This window comes from Lipotes vexillifer, unplaced genomic scaffold, assembly GCF_000442215.2.
Source record: "Lipotes vexillifer unplaced genomic scaffold, Lipotes_vexillifer_v1.1 scaffold1009, whole genome shotgun sequence".
NCBI classification, from domain to species: domain Eukaryota; kingdom Metazoa; phylum Chordata; class Mammalia; order Artiodactyla; family Lipotidae; genus Lipotes; species Lipotes vexillifer.
The window spans coordinates 1,232,572-1,255,172 of record NW_006772405.1 but is presented as its reverse complement, the minus strand read 5'-3'; the positions used below and the strand labels follow the sequence as shown (position 1 = coordinate 1,255,172).

At 43.1% G+C, this 22,601-nt stretch overlaps 1 protein-coding gene across 1 annotated transcript in view; it reads right to left on the bottom strand.

Annotated features, from left to right (window-relative positions):
- The window catches only part of AFAP1L1 (actin filament associated protein 1 like 1), a 71,839-nt gene that overhangs the window by 3,770 nt on the left and 45,468 nt on the right, over window positions 1-22,601 (bottom strand). Inside the window, exons 15-17 of the mRNA XM_007447492.1 lie at window positions 20,889-21,000; window positions 3,255-3,419; window positions 702-880 (exon numbers count right to left, since the gene is read on the bottom strand). Of these exons, the coding sequence (XP_007447554.1) occupies window positions 702-880; window positions 3,255-3,419; window positions 20,889-21,000 (456 nt within the window). The remainder of the gene's footprint in view (window positions 1-701; window positions 881-3,254; window positions 3,420-20,888; window positions 21,001-22,601) is intronic.

Here is a 22,601-nt window from a genome sequence, read left to right as displayed (position 1 = left end):
CCGTGAAGTTCTCCCTGAGGACATCCCATTCAAGGTGATGGTTACTGGGAGCATTAGAGATAATGGATTCAAAGCCCTGAGTACAGGGACTGGTACACTGGGGATCCTAGGAGAGGGCATGTGCCTGGTGGCTAAAGCAAGGCTCTGGAGTCAGACTTCCTGGGTTTGGGATCCTGTCTCCCACTTAACTGAGTGACCTTGAGAACATAATGCAACATCTGAACCTTAGTTTCCTTGTCTGTCATATGGGATGAATACACATAGTACTACCTCGTAGGACTGCTGTGAAGATTGTGTGACGTCATACAGGTTAAGATGCTGTGCTGGCCTATGGTACAATAGGCCAGTACAGCATCTTAACCTGTACTCGAATAAGAATAACAAGCTTGAGCAATACAAGTTTGTTATTCAGTATAGTATATTATTATTATCAATAACCCCAAGGCCACTTCTAAGATCACATTCAGTATAAAAAGTCAAATAGTAGTGCTTCAGTGGAGAGAACACAGGCCAGAAAACTTGCTCCAAGAGTCTCTTTCATAGCTGTGCCACTTATGGCATGTTTCCTCTCCTCTTAGGGCCTCAGCTTTCTCATTTGTAAATAAGCATAACTCCTACACCCAAAGAATGATCATGAAGATCTGTAGTATATGAGGGTATTGAGGAGCAGCTGCCCCTGGTGCAAAAGGGAGTAGGCTCACCCTGCTCTTGTTCTTGCTGTTCACGCAGAGTCCCAGGGCTGGGCCCCCTGCCAGGGACTGCTGCAAGCGCTCCTTCACAGCCACCAGCCGCAGCTCCAGGTCGATACGGCCCTCTTCCTTCTCCCGACACTGAGCTTCCAGGGTGGCCAAGGCCTCTTCCAGAGCTTTTAACTTTGCCCCTGTGTCCAAAGACATCTATGAGAAATAGCTGAGCCTGGTTTGGCCAGAAGCATCAGGGAGTTTGGCAGGGCCTCAGGCCTTAGTCTGCCTTCCCAGAGGGCCTTTCCAGGCCTCACTCCTTGTTAAGGGATGGACTTTGGACCTGGGGTTTCAGCTTCATGCAGGGGTGTGTGGTTTTTATCTGCCCGATACCCATTTCCCCATTCTCCTCTCGTTCCCTGTAGTTTGGCTTGGGCTGACTTCACTCCTAGTTCAGGGGATTGGCACATAACTTAGACCTGGCCCATAATTATATCTCATTTTTTGGTCACACTGGTTGGTTGAGGGATCAAAGCTGGTTCAATCAAAGTGAATCCCGAGGTGTTTATGGGGGCTATTGGGAAGAGAAGCCTCTCTGCTGGAGTGGCTGCACGGATTCGGTGACGGCTAGAGCTGTGTAGCCTTTATACCACCATGAGGGGCAGAGAAAGAAACCAATGTAGGGGAAGGCAGAAGCAAGAATTAGAGAAATATGTTTCCTGGTGACATCATTTAAGTCCCTGGACCTTGCTATATCTGATCACTTAAGTTTCCAATTACATTTTTCTTTTCATTTCTAAGCCAGTTTCACTTTGGTTTCTCTTACTTGTAACCAAGAATCATAAGAGAGGCTTTACATTGATCACAAGTTCCTGCTAGGATTTTGCTGCTTATTCAGTTTAAGCCAACAAACCTATATTAGGACCTTCTTTGTGCCAAGAGCTGTTTTGGATCTTACCACGTTTAAAGATTAGTTCCATTGTTTGTCCTGAGGAGGCTGCACTGGAGGGTTTTCTAGTAATGTTGTTCTTTTCATTCATTTGTTCATTCGTTCATTCATTCATTCAGTAAATAGTTATTGAGTGCTTGCTAGGTACTGGGCACAGTTCTGTGCCCTTGGGATATATCAGTGAACAAAACAGGCAAAGATCTTTGCCCTTATTGAACTTACAATTGTGTGTGTATGTGTGAGAGAGAGAGAGGGAGGGAGGGAGGGAGGGAGGGAGAGAAAACAATAAATATAATAAATAATCTAAGAAGTGAAAAACTGATATGCTATAGAAAAAAACTGAGCAGGACAAGTTTGGACAGTCAAGTTGACCTGCTCCAAACCCTGTTCTGACTCTTAGAAAGTTCTTTATATTGAAACCAAACTGCCTTTTTTTTTAAATAATTTTTTAAAATTTTATTTTATTTTATCTATTTTTGGCTGCGTTGGGTCTTCATAGCTGCGCACAGACTTTCTCTAGTTGTGACGAGCAGGGGCTACTCTTCATTGTGGTGCACAGTCTTCTCATTGCAATGACTTCTCTTGTTGTGGAGCATGGGCTCTAGGTGTGCAGGCTTCAGTAGTTGTGGCACGTGGGCTCAGTAGTTATGGCGCGCAGGCTCAGTAATCGTGGCACACGGGCTTAGTTGCTCCGCGGCATGCGGGATCTTCCCAGACCAGGGTTCGAACCCGTGTCCCCTGCATTGGCAGGTGGATTCTTAACCACTGAGCCACCAGGGAAGCCCAGAAACCAAACTGCCTTTATGTGCCTTCTTCCCATTGATTCTGGTTCCTAGCCACACAGAACAAGTCTTTAAGCCAGAACTTCTCAACCTGAGGCTCGTGGACTCCTAGGCAATCTATGACCCTGGGGGCACAGGAGCTCCCAATATTGTTTGCAACATTGTGATTTGTGGGGGTTTTCTCTGTTAGGAAAGGGTCCATAGGTTCCATCAGATTCTCATGGGGCTATTTGACCTTGGATGTATTCTTTATAAGGACAGGACCTCTGTTCCCTCCAGCATGTTCAGAAACCTCAGTCTGAAAGTGTGCTGAACTGCAGCTATAGAGAGAATTCAACAGAAACACAGCAGAAAAGTGGGGTGCAGAGGAGCCCAGGGCATGCAGAGCCTGCAGAGGCCACGGTCCTGGATTTCAGAAGAAGATCCTGGTAAAGTGTCACCATCCATTATTCCCAGTATGTGAACCAATGTATCACACATTTGGGTGCTCAGTGCATATCTATGAATGAATGAGTTAATGTGAGGTTCAGAATATCTCGTCCATGATTCTAAGGCACACTCTGTTTTTCACATTTTAGCATTTCTAAAATCAGATCTCATTTTACCACATTAAGTGTACACATTTGTATGCTTTTTCATCTTCTCACTCTAAAAGCAGTTGTTAAATCAGTGGCACTTCCATTAGTCAGGAGAGATGAGGAGGAGGAGGAGGAGGAGGGGGAGGGAGGAGGAGAAAGGGGAGGAGAAGCCCACCTGTTCCTGGTAAGAAACCAGGTGGTAGATGCCAGGGGAGGTGTCAAGGATGAGACCCCCTTGTGCTCAGGACCACACCCACATAGATACCTGGGCTGTTCCGAATGGCTTCCTTTAGTTCTCTCTTTTCCTGCCGCAGTGTCATCAGCTCTGTACGGATTGTCTCTTTCTCTTTCTCCAGCTTTTCTTTTTCTACCAGGTACCTCCTGGCATCCTCCTCAGCTCGGTTCTTACCGTACTTATATTGATGGGCACCTGCAGAGATGAGGCAGGAAAAGGCCCTCAATTCTGAGCTCTGGTGAGAGTACTTGGGTGGTGTTAGCTTCTCTCTCAGCCTCAATCTGTCTGTCTATAAAATGGGAATATTTAGGTCTATACCCCTGGGTATATTTAGTGTGAAGGAGAGGAAACAAGGAGCCAAAGGGAGGCAGTAGTGCACAGGGATGAGGAGTAAGGGCTTTAGAACCAGACAATCAAGGTCTGTGTTTTCTTTTGCCCTTTCCTGGTTGTGTGACATCAGGCAAAGTGAATGTGGTGTTTTTGTGCCTTCCCCCTAGGCTTTACTTTCCTCACTTGTAAATGTGGGTATCAATCAAATTTACCTCTTGGCATTGTGATAAGGTTTAAAAGAGATAATTCATGAAAAGTACTTAGTATAGTACCTGGCAAATAGTGCTTAGTAAATGTTAGATAATAATAATAATGTAAAACAAATGTTGTGATGCATACACACTTCGGTTTTAGAATTTTTTTTTTTTTGGCGGTACGCGGGCCTCTCACCGTTGTGGCCTCTCCCGTTGCGGAGCACAGGCTCCAGACGCGCAGGCTCAGCGGCCGTGGCTCACGGGCCCGGCCGCTCCGCGGCACGTGGGATCCTCCTGGACCGGGGCACGAATCTGTGTCCCCTGCATCGGCAGGCGGACTCCCAACCACTGTACCACCAGGGAAGCCCTAGAATTTTTTTTTAATAAATTTATTTTATTTATTTATTTTTGGCTGCGTTGGGTCTTCGTTGCTGTGCGTGGGCTTTATGTGTGGTGAACAGGGGCTACTGTTGTTGCAGTGCTCTGGCTTCTCATCGCGGTGGCTTCTCTTGTTGCAGAGCATGGGCTCTAGGTGTGCCGGCTTCAGCAGTTGTGGCTCGTGGGCTCTAGAGCGCAGGCTCAGTAGTTGTGGCGCACGGGCTTAGTTGCTCCGCGGCATGTGGGCTCTTCCTGGACCAGGGCTCGAACCATGTCCCCTGCACTGGCAGGCGGATTCTTAACCACTGCGCCACCAGGGAAGTCCCACACTTTGGTTTTAACTATAAAAATGTTATAGTTAACTCTTGGTACACATAAGGTAAAGAGACAGCTATGTGTAACTCATCTACAGAGAATTGAGAACTGTGGCTAAAGTCAAGCATTGCCCATTTTATTACTGAGAAATGGGTGGGGGGAGAGAGGGACCTTATAGTCTACTGTAGGCTCTACACTATGGTAGACAATAGCTAGAAATTATTATGGCAAAAACTTATTGACCGTTTACTATATACTATGCTATTTATATGCATTTGTATTTAATCCTCATAAAACTCACTATTATTAGCTCTACTTTATTGTTGGGAAACTGAGGCACAAAGAGGTTAGGTCTCACTGCTAATTATGGAAGAGCCCAGGTTTGAACTCATGTCTTTCTAACTCCAGGGTCCATGCTATACAATACTACCTTAGCTTGGGCAAGGTCATAGTCCAACTTCTCAGTGAAAGTTTTATTTATATTTTTATGCTAAAGACAGCCGCACATAGTCCTTTGTAGGTGGGGTGTGGAGCGATTCCCATGGTTTGCTGATAATTGGGGGTCTTGTCTTTCCAGCTCTGTAGGGATTGCAGTGGTCACCCATGACCTATGCAAAAATCAGTTCCTGCTACAACTGCCCTGCAATTCAAGCCTCATTATAAATAAAGCATGGAGGACAGAGAAGGGGACGCACGGCTCCCCGTACTTCCCAGTTACACAATGGCATCCCAAGGGAGTTGGCTCTCAGACTTTTGGATTTTATAGACTGGTAAAATAAATAGGGATACCAACAAAGGGTTGTCACCATTATGTTGTATCAGATAAGGGCCTTAAAACTACCAATATTATTATTCCCACTATTTTCTATTTATTTTCTGTGTTAAAATAATATTTTAACATCCTGAGTTGGACACAAATGTACAATAAAGTAGTTGTTTATACTGAATAGCATTAACTTTATGAAAAATTTTATGCACTGTGCTTATTATTCTCATTTCATTGCAGATGAGTAAAAACTTCCTTAGAGACCAAACCAGCAAGTAGACTCAGCTTTGGGAGCCATCACCCTGGTCCACCTTGATGTGTCAGCACCACAGAGAGCAGCTTACTTCATACGCAACCCTGTAATGCTTGAGTCACTCCAATGGTGGTAAAGAGGCAAACTAGATTGTTTCTAATCGGTAAGTTTTAAGGAGCTACAATTCTGTGGGTCTTATAATATTAGTGATAAAACAGAACTGCCCAAGCACCTTCCAGAAAAATCTGGGCCTCCATAATGAAGGAAAAAAGGAATATTTAGTGTCCAAGTTAGTAATGTAACTAATATATAAATGTTGTAGTATGTATCAGTACTTCATTCCTTTTTATTGGTGAATAATAGTCCAGGTGATCTTAGGGGGAAACCTTCCATTGTGTCTGATGAGAAGTCAGCTATTAATGTTATTGGGATCCTTTGTAAGTGATCAGTTGATTTTCTCTTCTGCTTTCAAGATTTTCTTCTTGTCTTTGGCTTTAGCATTTTGAGCATGATGTGTCTTTCTTGGATCTCTTTGCCTTCACTGAGCTTCCTGGATATATAAATTAATGATTTCAATAAATTTGTCAACTTTTCAGCCATTATTTCTTTTAATATTTTTTATGCTCCTTTCTTTTCTCCTTCTAATGCTCCCTTTATGCATGTTAGTGCACTTAATGGTGCCTCATATTTCTCTGAGGGTCTATTCATTTTTCTTTGTTCTCTTTTCTCTCTGTTATTTGGAATGCATAATCTCTGTCGATCTATCTTCATGTTTACTGATTCTTTTGCCAGTTCAAATGTACCCTTGAGCAATTTGATAGGACATTGTCATCTTCCTTTCCTTTCCTTTTTTTTTTTTTTTTTTTTTTTTTGCGGTACGCGGGCCTCTCACTGTTGTGGCCTCTCCCGTTGCGGAGGACAGGCTCGGGACACGCAAGCTCAGCGGCCATGGCTCACTGGCCCAACCGCTCTGTGCCATGTGGAATCTTCCCGGACCGGGGCACGAACCCATGTCCCCTGCATCGGCAGGTGGACTCTCAACCACTGCACCACCAGGGAAGCCCCTTTCCTTTTTTTTTTAACTAAAGTTCATTAGATTTACTTAGATTTTACCTAATGTTCTTTTTCTGTTGCAGAGCTACTACATTACATTTAGTCATTTTATCTCCTTAGGCTCCTCTTGGCGGTGACATTTCTCAGATTTCTTTTTTCTCCCAGTTTTATTGAAATCATAATTGACATATAGCACTGTGTAATTTTAAGGTGTACTGCATAATGATTTGACCTACATACATCATAAAATGATTACCACAGTAAGTTTAGTGAACATCCATTATCTTGTATAGATGCAAAATTAAAGAAATAGAAAAAAAATTTTTTCCTTGTGGTGAGAACTCGTAGAGTTTACTCTTTTCCCTTTCATATATTATGTACAACAGTGTTAATTATATTTGTCATGTTGTGTATCGCATCCCTGGTATTTATCTTGTAACTGGAAGTTTGTATCCTTTGACTACCTTCATCCAGTTTCCGTCTCTGTACCCCCTGCCTCTGGTAACCACAAATCTGATCTCTCTTCCTATAAGTTTGTTTTTGAACTGTATTTGACCTACCGTATTATATGTTAGTTCCTGGTGTACCTCATAGTGATTGGATATTTCTATACATTTAAAAATGATTGCCATGGGCTTCCCTGGAGGCGCAGTGGTTGAGAGTCCGCCTGCCGATGCAGGGGACACGGGTGCGTGCCCCAGTCTGGGAAGATCCCACATGCCACGGACCGGCTGGGTCCGTGAGCCATGGCCGCTGAGGCTGCGTGTCCAGAGCCTGTGCTCCGCAACAGGAGAGGCCACGACAGTGAGAGGCCCACATACTGCAGAAAAAAAAAAAATGATCGCCATGGTAAGTATAGTTACTATCTGTCACCATACAAAGATATTATATAATTATTGACTATATTCCCTGCGCTGTACATTTCATACCCATGAGTCATTTATTTTATAGCAGGAAGTTTGTGCCTCTTAATCTCCCTCATCTTTCTCCTCCCCCCATTTTCCTCCCCTTTGACAACCACCTGTTTGTTCTCTGTATCTCTGACTCTGTTTCTGTTATGTTTGTTTGTTTTGTTTTTTAGATTCCACATACAAGTGAAATCATATGTATTTGTCTTTCTCTCTCTTATTTCACTTAGCATAATACCCTCTAAGGCCATCCATGTTGTTGCAAATGGCAGATTTCATTCTTTTTAATGGCTGAGTAATATTCCATAGTATATATATATGTCACATCTTCTTTATCCATTCATTTTTGTTTGTTTTTAAATTTTATTGGGGTATATTTGATTTACAATGTTGTATTAGTTTCAGGTGTATGGCAAAGTCATTCAGTTATACATATACATATATTAATTCTTTTTCAGATTCTTTTCTCATATAGGTTATCACAGAATATTGAGTAGAGTTCCCTGTGCTGTACAGTAGGTCCTTGTTGGTTATCTATCTTATATATAGTAGTGTGTCTATGTTAATCCCAAGCTCCTGATTCCCCCCCACCTCGCCCACCACATTTCCCCTTTGGTAACCAAAAGTTTGTTTTTTGTTATCTGTAAGTCTGTTTCTGTTTTGTAGATAAGTTCATTTGTATCATTTTAAAAAAATTAGATTCCACATATGAGTGATATCATATGATATTTGTCTTTCTCTGTCTGACTTAATTCACCCAGTATGATAATCTCTAGATCCATCCATGTTGCTGCAAATGGCATTATTTCATTCTTTTTTATGGCCGAGTAATATTCCATTGTGTATATGTACTGCATCTTTTGTATCCATTCCTCTGTCAGTGGACATTTAGGTTGCTTCCATGTCTTGGCTATTGTAAATAGTGTTGCACTGAACATTGGGGTGCATGTATCTTTTTTTTTTTTTTTGCGGTACGTGGGCCTCTCACTGCTGTGGCTTCTCCTGTTGCGGAGCACAGGCTCCAGACATGCAGGCTCAGCGGCCATGGCTCATGGGCCCAGCCACTCCGCGGCATGTGGGATCTTCCCAGACCGGGGCACAAACCCGCGTGCCCTGCATTGGCAGGCAGACTCTCAACCACTGTGCCACCAGGGAAGCCCCATGTATCTTTTTCAATTATGGTTTTCTCCAGATATATATCCAGGAGTGGGATTGCTGGATTACATGGTAGTTCTATATGTCATTTTTTAAGGAAACTCCATACTGTTCTTCATAGTGGCTGTACCAATTTACATTCCCCCCAACAGTGTACGAGGGTTCCCTTTTCTCCACACCCTCTCCAGCATTTATTGTTTGTAGACATTTTGATGATGGCCATTCTGACCGGTGTGAGGTGATACCTCATTGTAGTTTTGATTTGCATTTCTCTAATAATTAGCAATGTTGAGCATCATTTCATGTGCCTCTTGGCCATCTGTATATCTTCTTTGGAGAAATGTCTCTTTAGGTTATTTTGCCCATTTTTTAAAAAACATTTTTATTGGAGTATAATTGATTGACATTGTTGTGTTAGTTGATGCTCTATAACAAAGTGAATCAGCTGTACATATACATATATCCCCATATCTCCTCCCTCTTGCATCTCCCTCCCTCCCTCCCTATCCTGCCCCTCTAGGTGGTCACAAAGCACCGAGCTGATCTCCCTGTGCTATGTGGCTGCTTCCCACTAGCTATCTATTTTACATTTGGTAGTGTATATATGTCAATGCCACTCTCTCACTTCATCTCAGCTTACCCTTCTCCCTCCCCATGTCCTCAAGTCCATTCTCTACATCTGCATCTTTATTCCTGTCCTGCCCCTAGGTTCTTTTGAGCCTTTTTTTTTTTTTTTTAGATTCCATATATATGTGTGTTAGCATAGGGTATTTTTCTCTTTCTGACTTACTTCACTCTGTATGACAGACTCTAGGTCCATCCACCTCACTATAAATAACTCAATTTTGTTTCTTTTTATGGCTGAGTAATATTCCATTGTGTATATGTGCCACATCTTCTTTATCCATTCATCTGTTGATGGACACTTAGGTTGCTTCCATGTCCTGGCTATTGTAAATAGTGCTGCAATGAACATTGTGGTACATGACTCTTTTTGGGAGTCATGGGGGATTGCTGGATCATATGGTAATTCCATTTTTAGTTTTTTAAGGACCCTCCGTACTGTTCTCCATAGTGGCTGTATCAATTTACATTCCCACCAACAGTGCAAGAGGGTTCCCTTTTCTCCACACCCTCTCCAGCATTTATTGTTTGTAGATTTTTTGATGATGGCCATTCTGACTGGTGTGAGGTGATAACTCATTGTAGGTTTTTTTTTTTTTTTTGCGGTGCGCGGGCCTCTCACTGTTTTGGCCTCTCCCGCTGCAGAGCAACAGGCTCCGGACGTGCAGGTTCAGCGGCCACGGCTCATGGGCCCAGCCGCTCCGCAGCATGTGGGATCCTCCCGGACCAGGGCATGAACCTGTGTCCAGTGTCCCCTGCATCGGCAGGCGGACTCTCAACCACTGCGCCACCAGGGAAGCCTACTCATTGTAGTTTTGATTTGCATTTCTCTAATGATTAGTGATGTTGAGCATCCTTTCATGTGTTTGTTGGCAATTTGTATATCTTCTTTGGAGAAATGTCTGTTTAGGCCTTCTGCCCATTTTTGGATTGGGTTGTTTGTTTTTTTGATATTGAGCCTCATGAGCTGTTTTTTTTGGAGACTAATCCCTTGTTGGTCACATTGTTTGCAAATATTTTCTCCTACTCTGTGGGTTGTCTTTTTGTTTTGTTTATGGTTTCCTTTGCTGTGCAAAAGCTTTTAACTTTATTTAAGTCCCATTGGTTTATTTTCGTTTTTATTTCCCGTACTCTAGGAGGTGGATCCAAAAAGATATTGCTGTGATTTATGTCATAGAGTTTCTGCCTATGTTTTCCTCTAAGAGTTTTATAGTATCTAGTCTTACATTTAGGTCTTTAATCCATTTTGAGTTTAATTTTGTGTATGGTGTTAAAGAATGTTCTAATTTCATTTTTTTACATGTAGCTGTGCAGTTTTCCCAGCACAATTTATTGAAGAGACTGTCTTTCCTCCATTTTATAGTCTTGCTTCCTTTGTCATAGATTAGTTGGCCATAGATGCATGGGATTATTTCTGGGCTTTCTACCCTGTTCCATTAATCTATATTTCTGTTTTTGTGCCAGTACCATACTGTTTTGATGACTGTAGCTTTGTAGAATAGTCTGAAGCCAGGGAGCGTGAGTCCTCCAGCTCTGTTTTTCTAGCTCGGTTTTGGCTATTTGGGGTCTTTTGTGTTTCCATACTAATTAAAAAAATTTTTTTTTCTAGTTCTGTGAAAAATGCCATTGGTAATTTGATAGGGATTGCATTGAGTCTGTAGATTGCTTTGGGTAATATAGTCACTTTGACATTATTGATTCTTCCAATCCAAGAACATGTATATCTTTCCAATTGTTTGTGTCATCTTCGATTTCTTTCATCAGCATTTCATAGTTTTCAGAGTACAGGTCTTTTGTCTCCTTAGGTAGGTTTATTTCTAGGTATTTTATTCTTTTTGATGTGATGGTAAATGGGATCATTTCCTTAATTTCTCTTTCTGATCTTTCATTGTTAGTGTATAGAAACGCAAGAGATTTCTGTGTATTAATTTTGTATCCTGCAACTTTACCAAATTCATTGATGAGCTCTAGTAGTTTTCTGGTAGCGTCTTTAGGATTCTCTGTGTATAGTATCATGTCATCTGCAAACAGTGACAGCTTTACTTCTTCTTTTCCAACTTGGATTCCTTTTATTTCTTTTTCTTCTCTGATTGCTGTGGCTAGGACTTCCAAAACTATATTGAAGAAAAGTGGCAAGAGTGGGCATGCTTGCCTTGTTCCTGATCTTAGAGGGAATGCTTTCAGCTTTTCACCATTGAGGATGATGTTAGCTGTGGGCTTGTCATATATGGTCTTTATTATGTTGAGGTAATTTCCCTCTACACCTACTTTCTGGAGGGTGTTTATCATAAATGGGTGTTGGATTTTTGTCAAAAGCTCTTTCTGCATCTATTGAGATGATCATATGGTTTTTATTCTTCAGTTTGTTAATGTGGTATATCACATTGATTGATTTGTGGATATTGAAGAACGCTTGCATGCCTGGGATAAATTCCACTTGATCATGGTGTATGATCCTTTTTTTTTTTTTTTAAGTAAATTTATTTATCTTTTTATTTTTGGCTGTGTTGAGTCTTCATTGCTGCACACGGGCCCTCTCCAGTTATGGTGAGCAGGGGCTTGTCTTCATTGCGGTGGCCTCTCTTGTTGAGGAGCACGGGCTTCAGGTGTGCAGGCTTCATAAGTTATGGCATGTGGGCTCAGTAGTTGTGGCTCACGGGCTCTAGAGTGCAGGCTCAGCAGTTGTGGCACATGGGTTTAGTTGCTGCACGGCATGTGGGATCTTCCCAGACCAAGGCTCAAACCCATGTCCCCTGCATTGGCAGGCGAATTCTTAACCACTGCGCCACCAGGAATGTCCAGATCATGGTGTATGATCCTTTTAATCTATTGTTGAATTCGGTTTGCCAGTTTTGTTGAGTATTTTTGCATCTCGGTTCATCAGTGGTATTAGCCTGTAATTTTCTTTTTTTGTGGTATCTTTGTGTGGTTTTGGTATCATGGTGATGGTGGCCTCATAGAATGAGCTTGGGAGTGTTCCTTCCTCTGCAATTTTTGGGAATAGTTTTAGAACGATAGGTGGTAACTCTTCTCTAAATGTTTGATAGAATTCACCTGTAAAGTCTGGTCCTGGGCTTTTGTTTGTTGGAGGTTCGATTTCAATACTTGTGATTGGTCTGTTCATATTTTCTACTTCTTCCTGGTTCAGTCTTGGAAGGTTATAACTTCTAAGAATTTGTCCATTTCCTCTAGGTTGTCCATTTTATTGGCATGTAATTGTTTTTGGTAGTCTTTTATGATCCTTTGTATTTCTGTTGTGTCAGTTGTAACTTCTTTTTCATTTCTAATTTTATTGATTTGAGTCTTCTCCCTTTTTTTCTTGATGCGTCTGGCTAAAGCTTTATCAATTTTGTTTATCTCTTTTTTGGCTGCACCACGCAGCTTGTGGGACCTTGGTTTCCCAATCAGGGATTGAAGTCAGGCCACGGCAGTGAAAGTACTGAGTGCTAACCACTGGACCGCAAGGGAATTCCCAACATTTTTTCTTTGTCTTTAATTTTTGTCAGTTTGATTAATATGTGTCTTGGCACGTTCCTCCTTGAGTTTATCTTGTACGGGGTCTCTGTGCTTCTTGGACTTAGTGGGTTGTTCCTTTCTCACTTTAGGTAAGTTTTCAGCTATAATCTCTTCAATTATTTCCTCAGGCCCTTTCTCTCTCTCTTCTCTTTCTGGGACCCCTGTAGTGTGAATGTTCATGCATTTAATGTTGTCCCAGAGATCTCTGAGACTGTCCTCATTTCTTTTCATTCTTTTTTCTTTATTTTGTTCTACAGCAGTGATTTCTGCCATTCTGTCTTCCAGCTCACTTATTCGTTCTTCTGCCTCAATTATTCTGCTATTGATTCCTTTTACTGATTTTTCATTCCAGTTATTGTATTGTTCATCTGTTTGTTCATTACTATTTTTTTTAATATTTATTTATTTATTTGGTTGCACAGGGTCTTAGTTGCGGCAGGTGGGCTCCTTAGTTGTGGCATGCGGGCTCCTTAGTTGTGGCACGTGAACTCTTAGTTGCTGCATGCATGTGAGATCTAGTTCCCTGACCAGGGATTGAACCCGGGCCCCCTGCATTGGGAGCACGGAGTCTTATCCACTGTGCCACCAGGGAAGTCCCTGTTTGTTCTCTCAATTTCTAGCTCTTTGTTGAGCATCTCTTGTATCTTCTCAATCTGTGCCTCCATTCTTTTTCTGAGATCTTGGATTATCTTTACTATCATTACTTTAAATTCTTTTTCAGATAGGTTGCCAATCTACACTTCACTTAGTTTTTCTTCTTTTTTAAAAATATTTATTTATCTATTCATTTATTGGCTGCGTTTGGTCTTAGCTGCGGCACGTGGGATCTTTTGTTGCAGCTCACAGGCTTCTTTCTAGTTGTGGCACACAGGCCTCTCTCTAGTCGTGGTGCACAGGCTCCAGAGTGCATGGGCTCTGTAGTTGCGGCACATGGGCTCTCTCGTTGTGGCATGAGGGCTTAGTTGCCCTGTGGCATGTAGGATCTTAGTTCCCCAACCAGGGATCAAACCGGCATCCCCTGCATTGCAAGATGGATTCTTAACCACTGGACCCCCAGGGAAGTCCCTCTTTTGGGTTTTTATCTTGTTCCTTTGTCTGGAACATATTTCTCTGCTGTCTCATTTGTTTCTAACTTTCTGGGTTTGTGGTCTCCTTTCCACTAGCTGCAGGAGCATAGATCCTCTTGCTTCTCATGTCGGCCCCTGGCCGGTGAGGTGGGTCCTGAGGCTTGTACAGGCTTCCTGGGGGGAGGGACTGGTTCCTGCCCACTTGTTGGTGGAGATGGGTCTTGTCCCTCTGGTGGGCATGGCCATGTTAAGGGATGTGTTTAGAGGTGGCTGTGAGCTCAGTATGGCTTTAGGCAGCCTGTGTGCTGATGGGTGTTCCTGTCCTGCTGTGTGCTTTGTTCCTATCCTGCTGGTTGTTTGGGCTGAGGCATTTCAGCACTGGAGCCTGTAGGCTGTTAGGTAAGGCCAGGTCTTGATGCTAAAATGGCGACCTCTGGGAGAGCTCAAGCCAAAATATTCTCTGGGTCCTCTGCCACCAGTGTCCTTGCGCCCTCATTGATTTACAGCCGACCCCTGCCTCCCCGGGAGACCCTCCAAGACTCGTAGGTAGGTCCAGCCCCAGCTCTTATGGAGTTAGTGCTTTGTTCTTTGTCTCAGTGTATGGGAAACCTTGTGTGTGCTCTCCAAGAGTGGAGTCTGTGTTTCCCCCAGTCCTGTGGCACTCTGGCACTCAAGCCCCACTGGCCTTCAAAGCCAAATGCTCTGGGGATTCCTCCTCCTGATGCCAGACCCTCAGGCTGGGGAGCCAGACATGGGGCTACGACTCTCACTCTTGTGGGAGAACCTCTGCGATATAAATATTGTCCAGTTTGTGGGTCACCCACCTGGTGGGTATGGGATTTCATTATGTCATGAAAGCGCCACTCCTACCATCTCACTGTGCCTTCTTCTTTGTCTTTGGGTGTAAAATATCTTTTTTGATAGGTTCCAATCTTTTTTTTTGATGGTTGTTCAGCAGTTAGTTGTGATTTTGGTGTTTTTGTGAGAGGAGGTGAGTTCAAGTCCCTCTACTCCGCAATCTTTTCTGGAATTGAGGGGCTGCTTTTAGTTTGTATGCTTGCTGCCTCTTTCCTCTGCATGTGCTGGCAGTTATCACTTTGATATGATGTGTGCAGGTACCGTGGCCTTCGCACTCTCCTGGGATAGCGGGGGCAGGGCTTGGCGCCTGTCATGGGTCTCTTAGAGGCTGCTGTCCATGCATTCCCAGGACAGTGAGGGCAGGGCTTGGCACCTGCTCATAGGTCTCCTAGGGGCGGCTGTTATCTGTGTGCTCCAGGGACAGTGGGGGCAGCTCTTGGCGCCTGCTTATGGGTCTCCTAGGCGTGGCTGCTATCCACACATTCCTGGGACAATGGGGGCAGGGCTCCTATCCACTCATTTTTGATGGGCATTTAAGTTCCTTCCATATCTTGGTTGTTGTAAATAATGCTGCAATAAACATAGGAGTGCATATATCTTTTCTAATTGGTGTTTTCATTTTCTTTGGATACATACTCAGAAGTGGAATTGCTGGATCATATGTCAGTTCTATTTTTAATTTTTTGAGGACCCTCCACACTGTTTTCCGTAGGGGCTGCACCAATTTGCATTCCCCTCAGCAGTGCACAAGAGTTCCCTTTTCTCCATATCCTCACCAACACTTGTTATTTGTTGTCTTTTTGATAATAGCAATTCTGACAGGTGTGAGGTGATATCTCATTGTGATTTTGAGTTGTATTTCCCTGCTGATTAGTGATGTTGAGCATCTTTTTATGTGCCTTTTGGCCATCTGTATGTCTTCTTTGGAAAAATATCTATAGTCCTATACCTATTTTTTAATTAGATTGTTTATTTTTTTGATGTTGAATTGTATGAGTTCTTTGTATATTTTGTATATTAATCTGTTATTGGATATACTATTTGCAAATATTTTATCTTATTCAGTCAGTGGCCTTTTTATTTTGTTGATAGTTTCCTTCACTGTGCAAAAGGTTTTTAGTCTGATGTAGTCCTGTTTGTTTATTTTTGCTTTTGTTTCCCTCACCTAAGGAGACATATCCAAAAATATTGCTAAGACCAATGTCAAAGAGTGAGTGCTTATGTTTTCATCTAGAAGTTTTATGGTTTTAGGTCTTACATTTAAGTCTTTAATCCATTTTGAGTTTATTTTTGTATATGGTTTGAGAAAGTAGTCCAGTTTGATTCTTTCACATGTGATTGTCAAGTTTTCTCAACACTGTTTATTGAAGACACTGTCTTTTCCCCATTGTATTTCCTTCTCTCCTTTGCCATAGATTAATTGCCCATATAAGTGTGGGTTCATTTCTAGGCTCTCTGTTCTGTTTCGTTGATCTCTATGTCTGTTTTTGTGCAATTCCCATGCTGTTTTGATTGCTGTAGCTTTATAGTACAGTTTGAAATCAGATAGCATGATATCTCCAGCTTTGTTCTTCTTCCTCAAGATTGTTTTGGCTCTTTGGCATCTTTGTGTTTTCATACAAATTTTAGAATTATTTTTTCTAGTTCTGTGAAAAATGCCATTGGTATTTTAATAGGGATTGCATTGAATCTGTAGATTGTCTTGGGTAATATGGTCATTTTAACAATATTAATTCTTCTAATTCATGAGCCTGGTATATCTTTTCATCTCTTTGTGTTGTCTTCAGTTTCTTTCAACAGTGTCTTATAGTTTTCTGAGTGTAGGTCTTTATCTCCTTAATTAGATTTATTCTGGGAGGTCCCTGGTGGTCTAGTGGTTAGGATTCTTGGCTTTCACTGCTGCAGCCTGGGTTCAATCCCTGGCTGGGGAACTGAGATCCCACAAACCACATGGTATGGCCAAAAAAACCCCCCCAAAAACCTATCCAAGTTAAAAAAAAGAGATTTATTCCTAGGTATTTTATTCTTTTTAAATGTGATTGTAAATGGGATTTTTATTCTTAATTTCTCTCTCTGATAGTTCTATGTTAGCGTATAGAAGTGCAACAGATTCCTCTATATTAATTTTGTATCTTGCAACTTTACCAAATTCACTGATGTGCTCTAGAAGTTTTTTGGTGGTGTCTTGTTATCTGCAAACAGTGACAGTTTTACTTTGTAGTCTCTAATTTCTTCCTTTACTTCTTTTTAAAAAAATTAATTTATTTATTTTTATTTATTTTTGGCTGTGTTGGGTCTTTGTTGCTGTGCACGTGGGCTTTCTCTAGTTGCGGCGAGAGGGGACTACTCTTCGTTGCGGTGCGTGGGCTTCTCATTGTCGTGGCTTCTTTTGTTGTGGAGCACTGGCTCTAGGAGCGCGGGCTTCAGTAGTTGTAGCACGTGGGCTCAGTAGTTGTGGCTTGCAGGCTCTAGAGCACAGGCTCAGTAGTTGTGGCGCACAGGCTTTGTTGCTCCATGGCATGTGGGATCTTCCTGGACCAGGGCTCAAACCTGTGTCCCCTGCATTGGCAGGCAGATTCTTAACCACTGTGCCACCAGGGAAGCCCCCTTTACTTCTTTAAGCATGGTTTCCCTTAGTTCTTTGAACATATTTACAAAGGATGCTTTGAAATCTTTGTTAAATTCCACATGTGGGTCCTCTCATAGACAGTTTCTGTTGCCTGCCTTTTTCCCTCTGTATGGGTCACACTTTCCTGTTTCTTTGAATGTTTCATAATCTGTTTTGAAAGTTGGGCATTTTATATAATATATTGTAGCATCTCTAGGTATACTGACCCCTATCCCCCACCAGACTGTTTATTTGTTTAGTGACTTAGTTGGCTCTTTTAGTGAAGTACATTTCTCCCTGCAGCATGAAGCCTCTGATGTTGAGCCTGAATGGGTACAGCCTTAGGGATCACACCAGCTGTTAGGCTCCACTAATTTTCAGCTGATTGCTCTATTTTTTAAAAAATATTTATTTATTTAGTTAATTTATTTATTTTCCTTTTTATTTTTTTTGCTGCATCAGGTCTTAGTTGCAGCACATGGGGTCTTCGTTGAGGCACGTGGGATCTTTTTGTTACAGTGAGCGGTCTATTTGTTGTGGTCCTCGGGCTTCTCTCTAGTTGTGGTGTGAGGGTTTTCTCTCTCTAGTTATGGCGCGAGGGCTCCAGAGCACGTGGGCTCTGTAGTTTGCGGTATGTGGGCTCTCTTATTGAGGCATGTGAGCTCAATAGTTGTGGTGCACGGGCTTAGTTGCCATGTGGCATGTGGAAACTTAGTTCCCTGACCAGGGATCAAACCCACATCCCCTGCATTGGAAGGAGGATTCTTTACCACTGGACCACCAGGGAAGTCCCTGCTTTATTGTTTTTGACAATGCTCTGTATCATCATTTGCTCCACACTTTGTTTCCACTAACGTCAGTTCTTTTGAAGGGGAGCTTTGGAGTTCACTGTTTTTATGACCTGCCTTTCACCTTGGGCAAAATCTCTGAGTCACTGTTCTGAATCTAGGGGTGGGAATAGTGGCCTGCTTCTCTTAGAGTGACATCTCTGTTTTGTGAGCAGGGTGCTGGGTGGGGACTGTAACCTCTGGTCTTCTTAGATTTCCTCACCTAGTGTGGAACCCCTGTGTTATGAGTGAGCTGGGGTGAGGGCAGTCAGGGCCCCCACATCTTTGGCCTGCCCAACCTGCAGTAGAGCCTCTGCTCTATGAGTGGGGTCTGGGTAGAGAAAGGGAGCACCCTACTTCTGGGCTGCACTCACTTGGGATTTAGTGTTTGTAGCACATAGCTAGGGGTGATGAGAAATGCTGGTTACCTGCTCTTATTGGGGAGATACTGCAGCTCTTGACTGGGAGCTAGAGGAGAGAGAGCCTCGTTTTCTTGTCCACATCTGGAGATTTTGTTACACTGAGCTGGGAAAAGATTTATTTTAGAATAAATCTTCATTTGCCATATGCCCTCAGGACAATTTCTAGAGACTTAAGATGATTGATTTAGCAATCTTTTTTTTTAAACTTAATTAATTAATTAATTTATGGCTGTGTTGGGTCCTCGTTGCTGCACGCGGGCTTTCTCTAGTTGCAGCGAGTGGGGGCTACTCTTTGTTGCAGTGCGTGGGCTTCTTATTTTGGTGGCTTCTCGTTACAGAGCATGGGCTCTAGGCACGCGGGCTTCAGTAGTTGTGGCACGTGGGCTCAGTAGTTGTGGCTCGCGGGCTCTAGAGTGCAGGCTCAGTAGCTGTGGTGCATGGGCTTAGTTGCTCCATGGCATGTAGGATCTTCCCAGACCAGGGCTTGAACCAGTGTTCCCTGCATTGGCAGGTGGATTCTTAACCACTGCATCACCAGGGAAGCCCTGATTTAGCAATCTGTACCAGTTTCGGTTGTTTTCTGGGGAATGGGTCTGTGGAGCTGCTCATGCCGCCATTTTTCTCCGTAATGCCCTCAGTTCCCACGATTTTTGTTTTCTCATATTTGTGTCCTTTTGCAGTCCCTTCCCACACTAGATAGGCTGACCTGTGTAACCATTAGGATATGGCAGAAATTATCACAAAAGCTAGTTCACAAAAACATTGCAGCTTCTGCCCTGTTCCTCCTTCCTGGGTCACTTGCTCTGTGGGAAGCCAGCTGTCTTGTCATGAGGACAAGCAGCCCAATGGTGAGGTCATCCTGGCAAGGAACTGAGGCCTCCTTCCAAAAGCCAGCCCAAACTTGCCAGGCATACAAATCAACCATCTTGGGAGCAGATCCTCCAGCGTGTCAAGCCTTCAGATGACTTCAAATGACCAGCTGATGTCTTGACTGTGACCTCACAAGAGACCCCAATCCAGAACTACCTAACTAAGCTGCCCCGGGATTCCTGACCCACAGAGCACACTTAGGTTTTGAGCTATGAAATTTTGGGTAATTTGTTATGTAGCAGTAGGTAGTTAATACATGATCTTGGGTAAGACCCTTCTCTTATGTTCTTCAGTTCCTTCATCTGAAAAACATTTTTGGACTAGATCCATAGTTTCCAACTGTCTGCAAGGAGCCCTATGATTTCATAGTGATGGGTAACAGGCTACCATGTGGGGCAAAGGGGAGGCCAAGTGGGCCTCCAGACTCCAGGCAAAGCAGCTCCACTTTTCTCTCTCTCTTATAAACTGGGCTTCAATGTAAGATTTAATTTGAAGAAAGAGTCTGTTTTTTGCTATCTTTGCTTTTGGGTTTTTTTTTTTTATGTTTTATGATTTCTTCAATCTTACATGCTTATTTCAATTTAGTTTCCCATCTTGAAATGGGCATTTCATAAGGCCCTGTATTTCTAGTGTCTCTGATCATAGAGTATAAGGAATGCTACACAACAAACCTCTAATTGCTCAGAGACTTTTCCAAAGTTACACAGTAATTTAGTGACCAAGTGAGGAATGGAATATAGGTCCCCTTGACTCCCAGAAGAGATTATCTACACTAATGAAATGGAGCTATCATAAATAAAAATATTTAAAAAAATAAATCTTCAAAAAGCAAAGACTAGAACTTGACTTTGTTCAAGTACGGGGGAAGAAAGTAAAAACAACAAATAAAAGACTCTTAGGACATGCTGTCCTACAGGAAGCTGGCTTGCTCATAAAGATAAATCATACAGGAGTAGAGATTAATGTTGGGAATCAAAGAGAACTTACATAGAGTTGTCTGGCATAGTTAGTCATTATTTATTGTGCAGTGTGGCGATCAGGCAATTCAGCAAGCTCCTATGGGGTGCTAGGCAGAGCTTGGACTGGGACACAGAGGTAAGCCATATATATATATATATATATGGCTTTATGTAGTGTTAAAAGTTTTAAATAGTTGCTTATATTAAAACATAAGTAGATTTCTGGTCTCTTTTGAATAATTGGCAAATCTGGGCTGGCATTGCTGCATGGGGGCCTTGGCTGGAGCTAAGTAGTAGCTGCCCCTAGAGCTGGGGCCTGAGCACTGCAGTTTCCTTCAGTCTCCCCCAACCCATTCCCTGTTGTTTCCCCTCTGAAGCCACCTGCTAGCTGCCCTTTATCACTCTGCTTGTGCTGTTATTTTTCTTAGAGTATTTTCTTATACCTCTCTTCACTTATTTACCCACGTGACCCTAGCAAGGATCTGATTTTGAGACACCCCCCCGACCCCGCTCCTGTCCTGGACTTTTTCCCTCCCTTCTTCCCTTGCACACAGAACTCACTGGAGGCATGGCGCTTGACTTTGACCTGTGGGTCTGCCCGGTGGGACTTCTCACTGCAGGTGGAGGCATGGCGCTTGATCTGGGCTCCAGAGGGACGCTCAGGCTCCTCGTCCTGGGTGAGAGATGGAAGGAGAAGGTAAAGTGTGGGTGGGCTCAGAATCCTCAGTGTAGGTGCTTTCTGGTGCGCGCTCAGTGGCTGAGTACTACATGACCTCTGAGATCTTGGCCTTACATTTTTAGATGTGTGCAGCCCTCAACAGTTTATAAACCACTTGCACTAGCAGTGTATTACTTGATCCTCATACCTTCCTGTGGGGGGCAGCAGAAGGCAACCCTAAGCTGGAATTTCTGCTGAGAGGAAAATTAGGAAGTCTCAAAAGACCATGGGTGACCATATTTGATTTATCGTAGATATTTTTGTCCTCACATCATTTGGACGTATCCTTCAAGTTTTCCAAATTGCTAATATAAAGTCTTAAGTTAAAAAAACAGTTATAGATGAGATCAGCCAATGGTAGAAGTGACATAACTTAATAGACTGGTTATACATTTTTGCATGAAGAGTCATGAGAACACTCAAAATCTTGTCAAAGCTCAGGAAACCGTGAGTGGAATATGATAATAATGTCATACAATACTGCTGTTGATAACAACAGTACTATTTACTCCTCTGTATAAGACCTTCCAATGTCCAGGTACTGTGCTAAGTTTTTTCCATAAAGCATTTCATTTAGTTTTTGCAATAGTCCTATCAGGTAGCTTTTATCATATTTATGTGGAGCCAGGAAGTGAGGACCAGAGAAATGAAGCCCAAGGTAACTTGGACTCAGCCCTGAGTGCAAGGTTCATGTCCTTAAGCACTAAGCTGTCTTGCTATTAAACTCTGCAGCTGAGAACAGTCTCAAGCTGAATCTACTGGTTCATATGAGTCTGAAGAAAGACCATGTAGACAGAAGGATGGCTGGAGAAGTTTCTAGTAGCAAAGGGAGTCCTAGAGGTGAGAGCTCAGAGTGTCATCCAGCACTGTCCAAGGCAGGGGTCCTGGCCCGCAAACACATCTGCTTTCCTTTGCAGCTTGATTCCCTCTCTCTCTCCTCTAGCTGTGAGGTCTGACCCACCAACCACTGTCTGATCAGAATGTCATCCTCTGGCTCTCCAGTGGCAGGAGAAGGCACAGGGCATGCTGCGGAGCAGTATGGGTCAAGTGATGGCTACAGAGGACTCACTGTAAATTAATAAGCTGGCATCTCCTTGGTTTAGTGAACGAGACAGGGAGAATGTCCTGGGAGCTGAAGCCTAGACTGTGGTTGTCACCAGGTAAAGGCCTGTGGGGGCAGCCACCCAGTTATCATCCCCCTGAGACACTACTGAATCAGTCAATTCACAGAGCAGTAAACAGGGGTGGACAGTCCAACACCTTGCTCAGACTGGAGCAGTGCTTTATAGATGCAGAGGGCTTTCTTCTTCCTGGTCAGGGGATCTTTCCACTGCACTGCTCAGTCTCCTGTTCCAGAGATTCTTTCCCCTGAGCCATGGTCTGTCATAATAAGGTCCCCTCTCCCCCGCCTTCTAGCTGCTGGTTAAACAAAAATGATCTCTCTGGGGCTTCCCTGGTGGCGCAGTGGTTGAAAGTCCCCCTGCCGATGCAGGGGACACGGGTTTGTGCCCCGGTCCGGGAAGCTCCCACATGCTGCGGAGCAGCTGGGCCCGTGA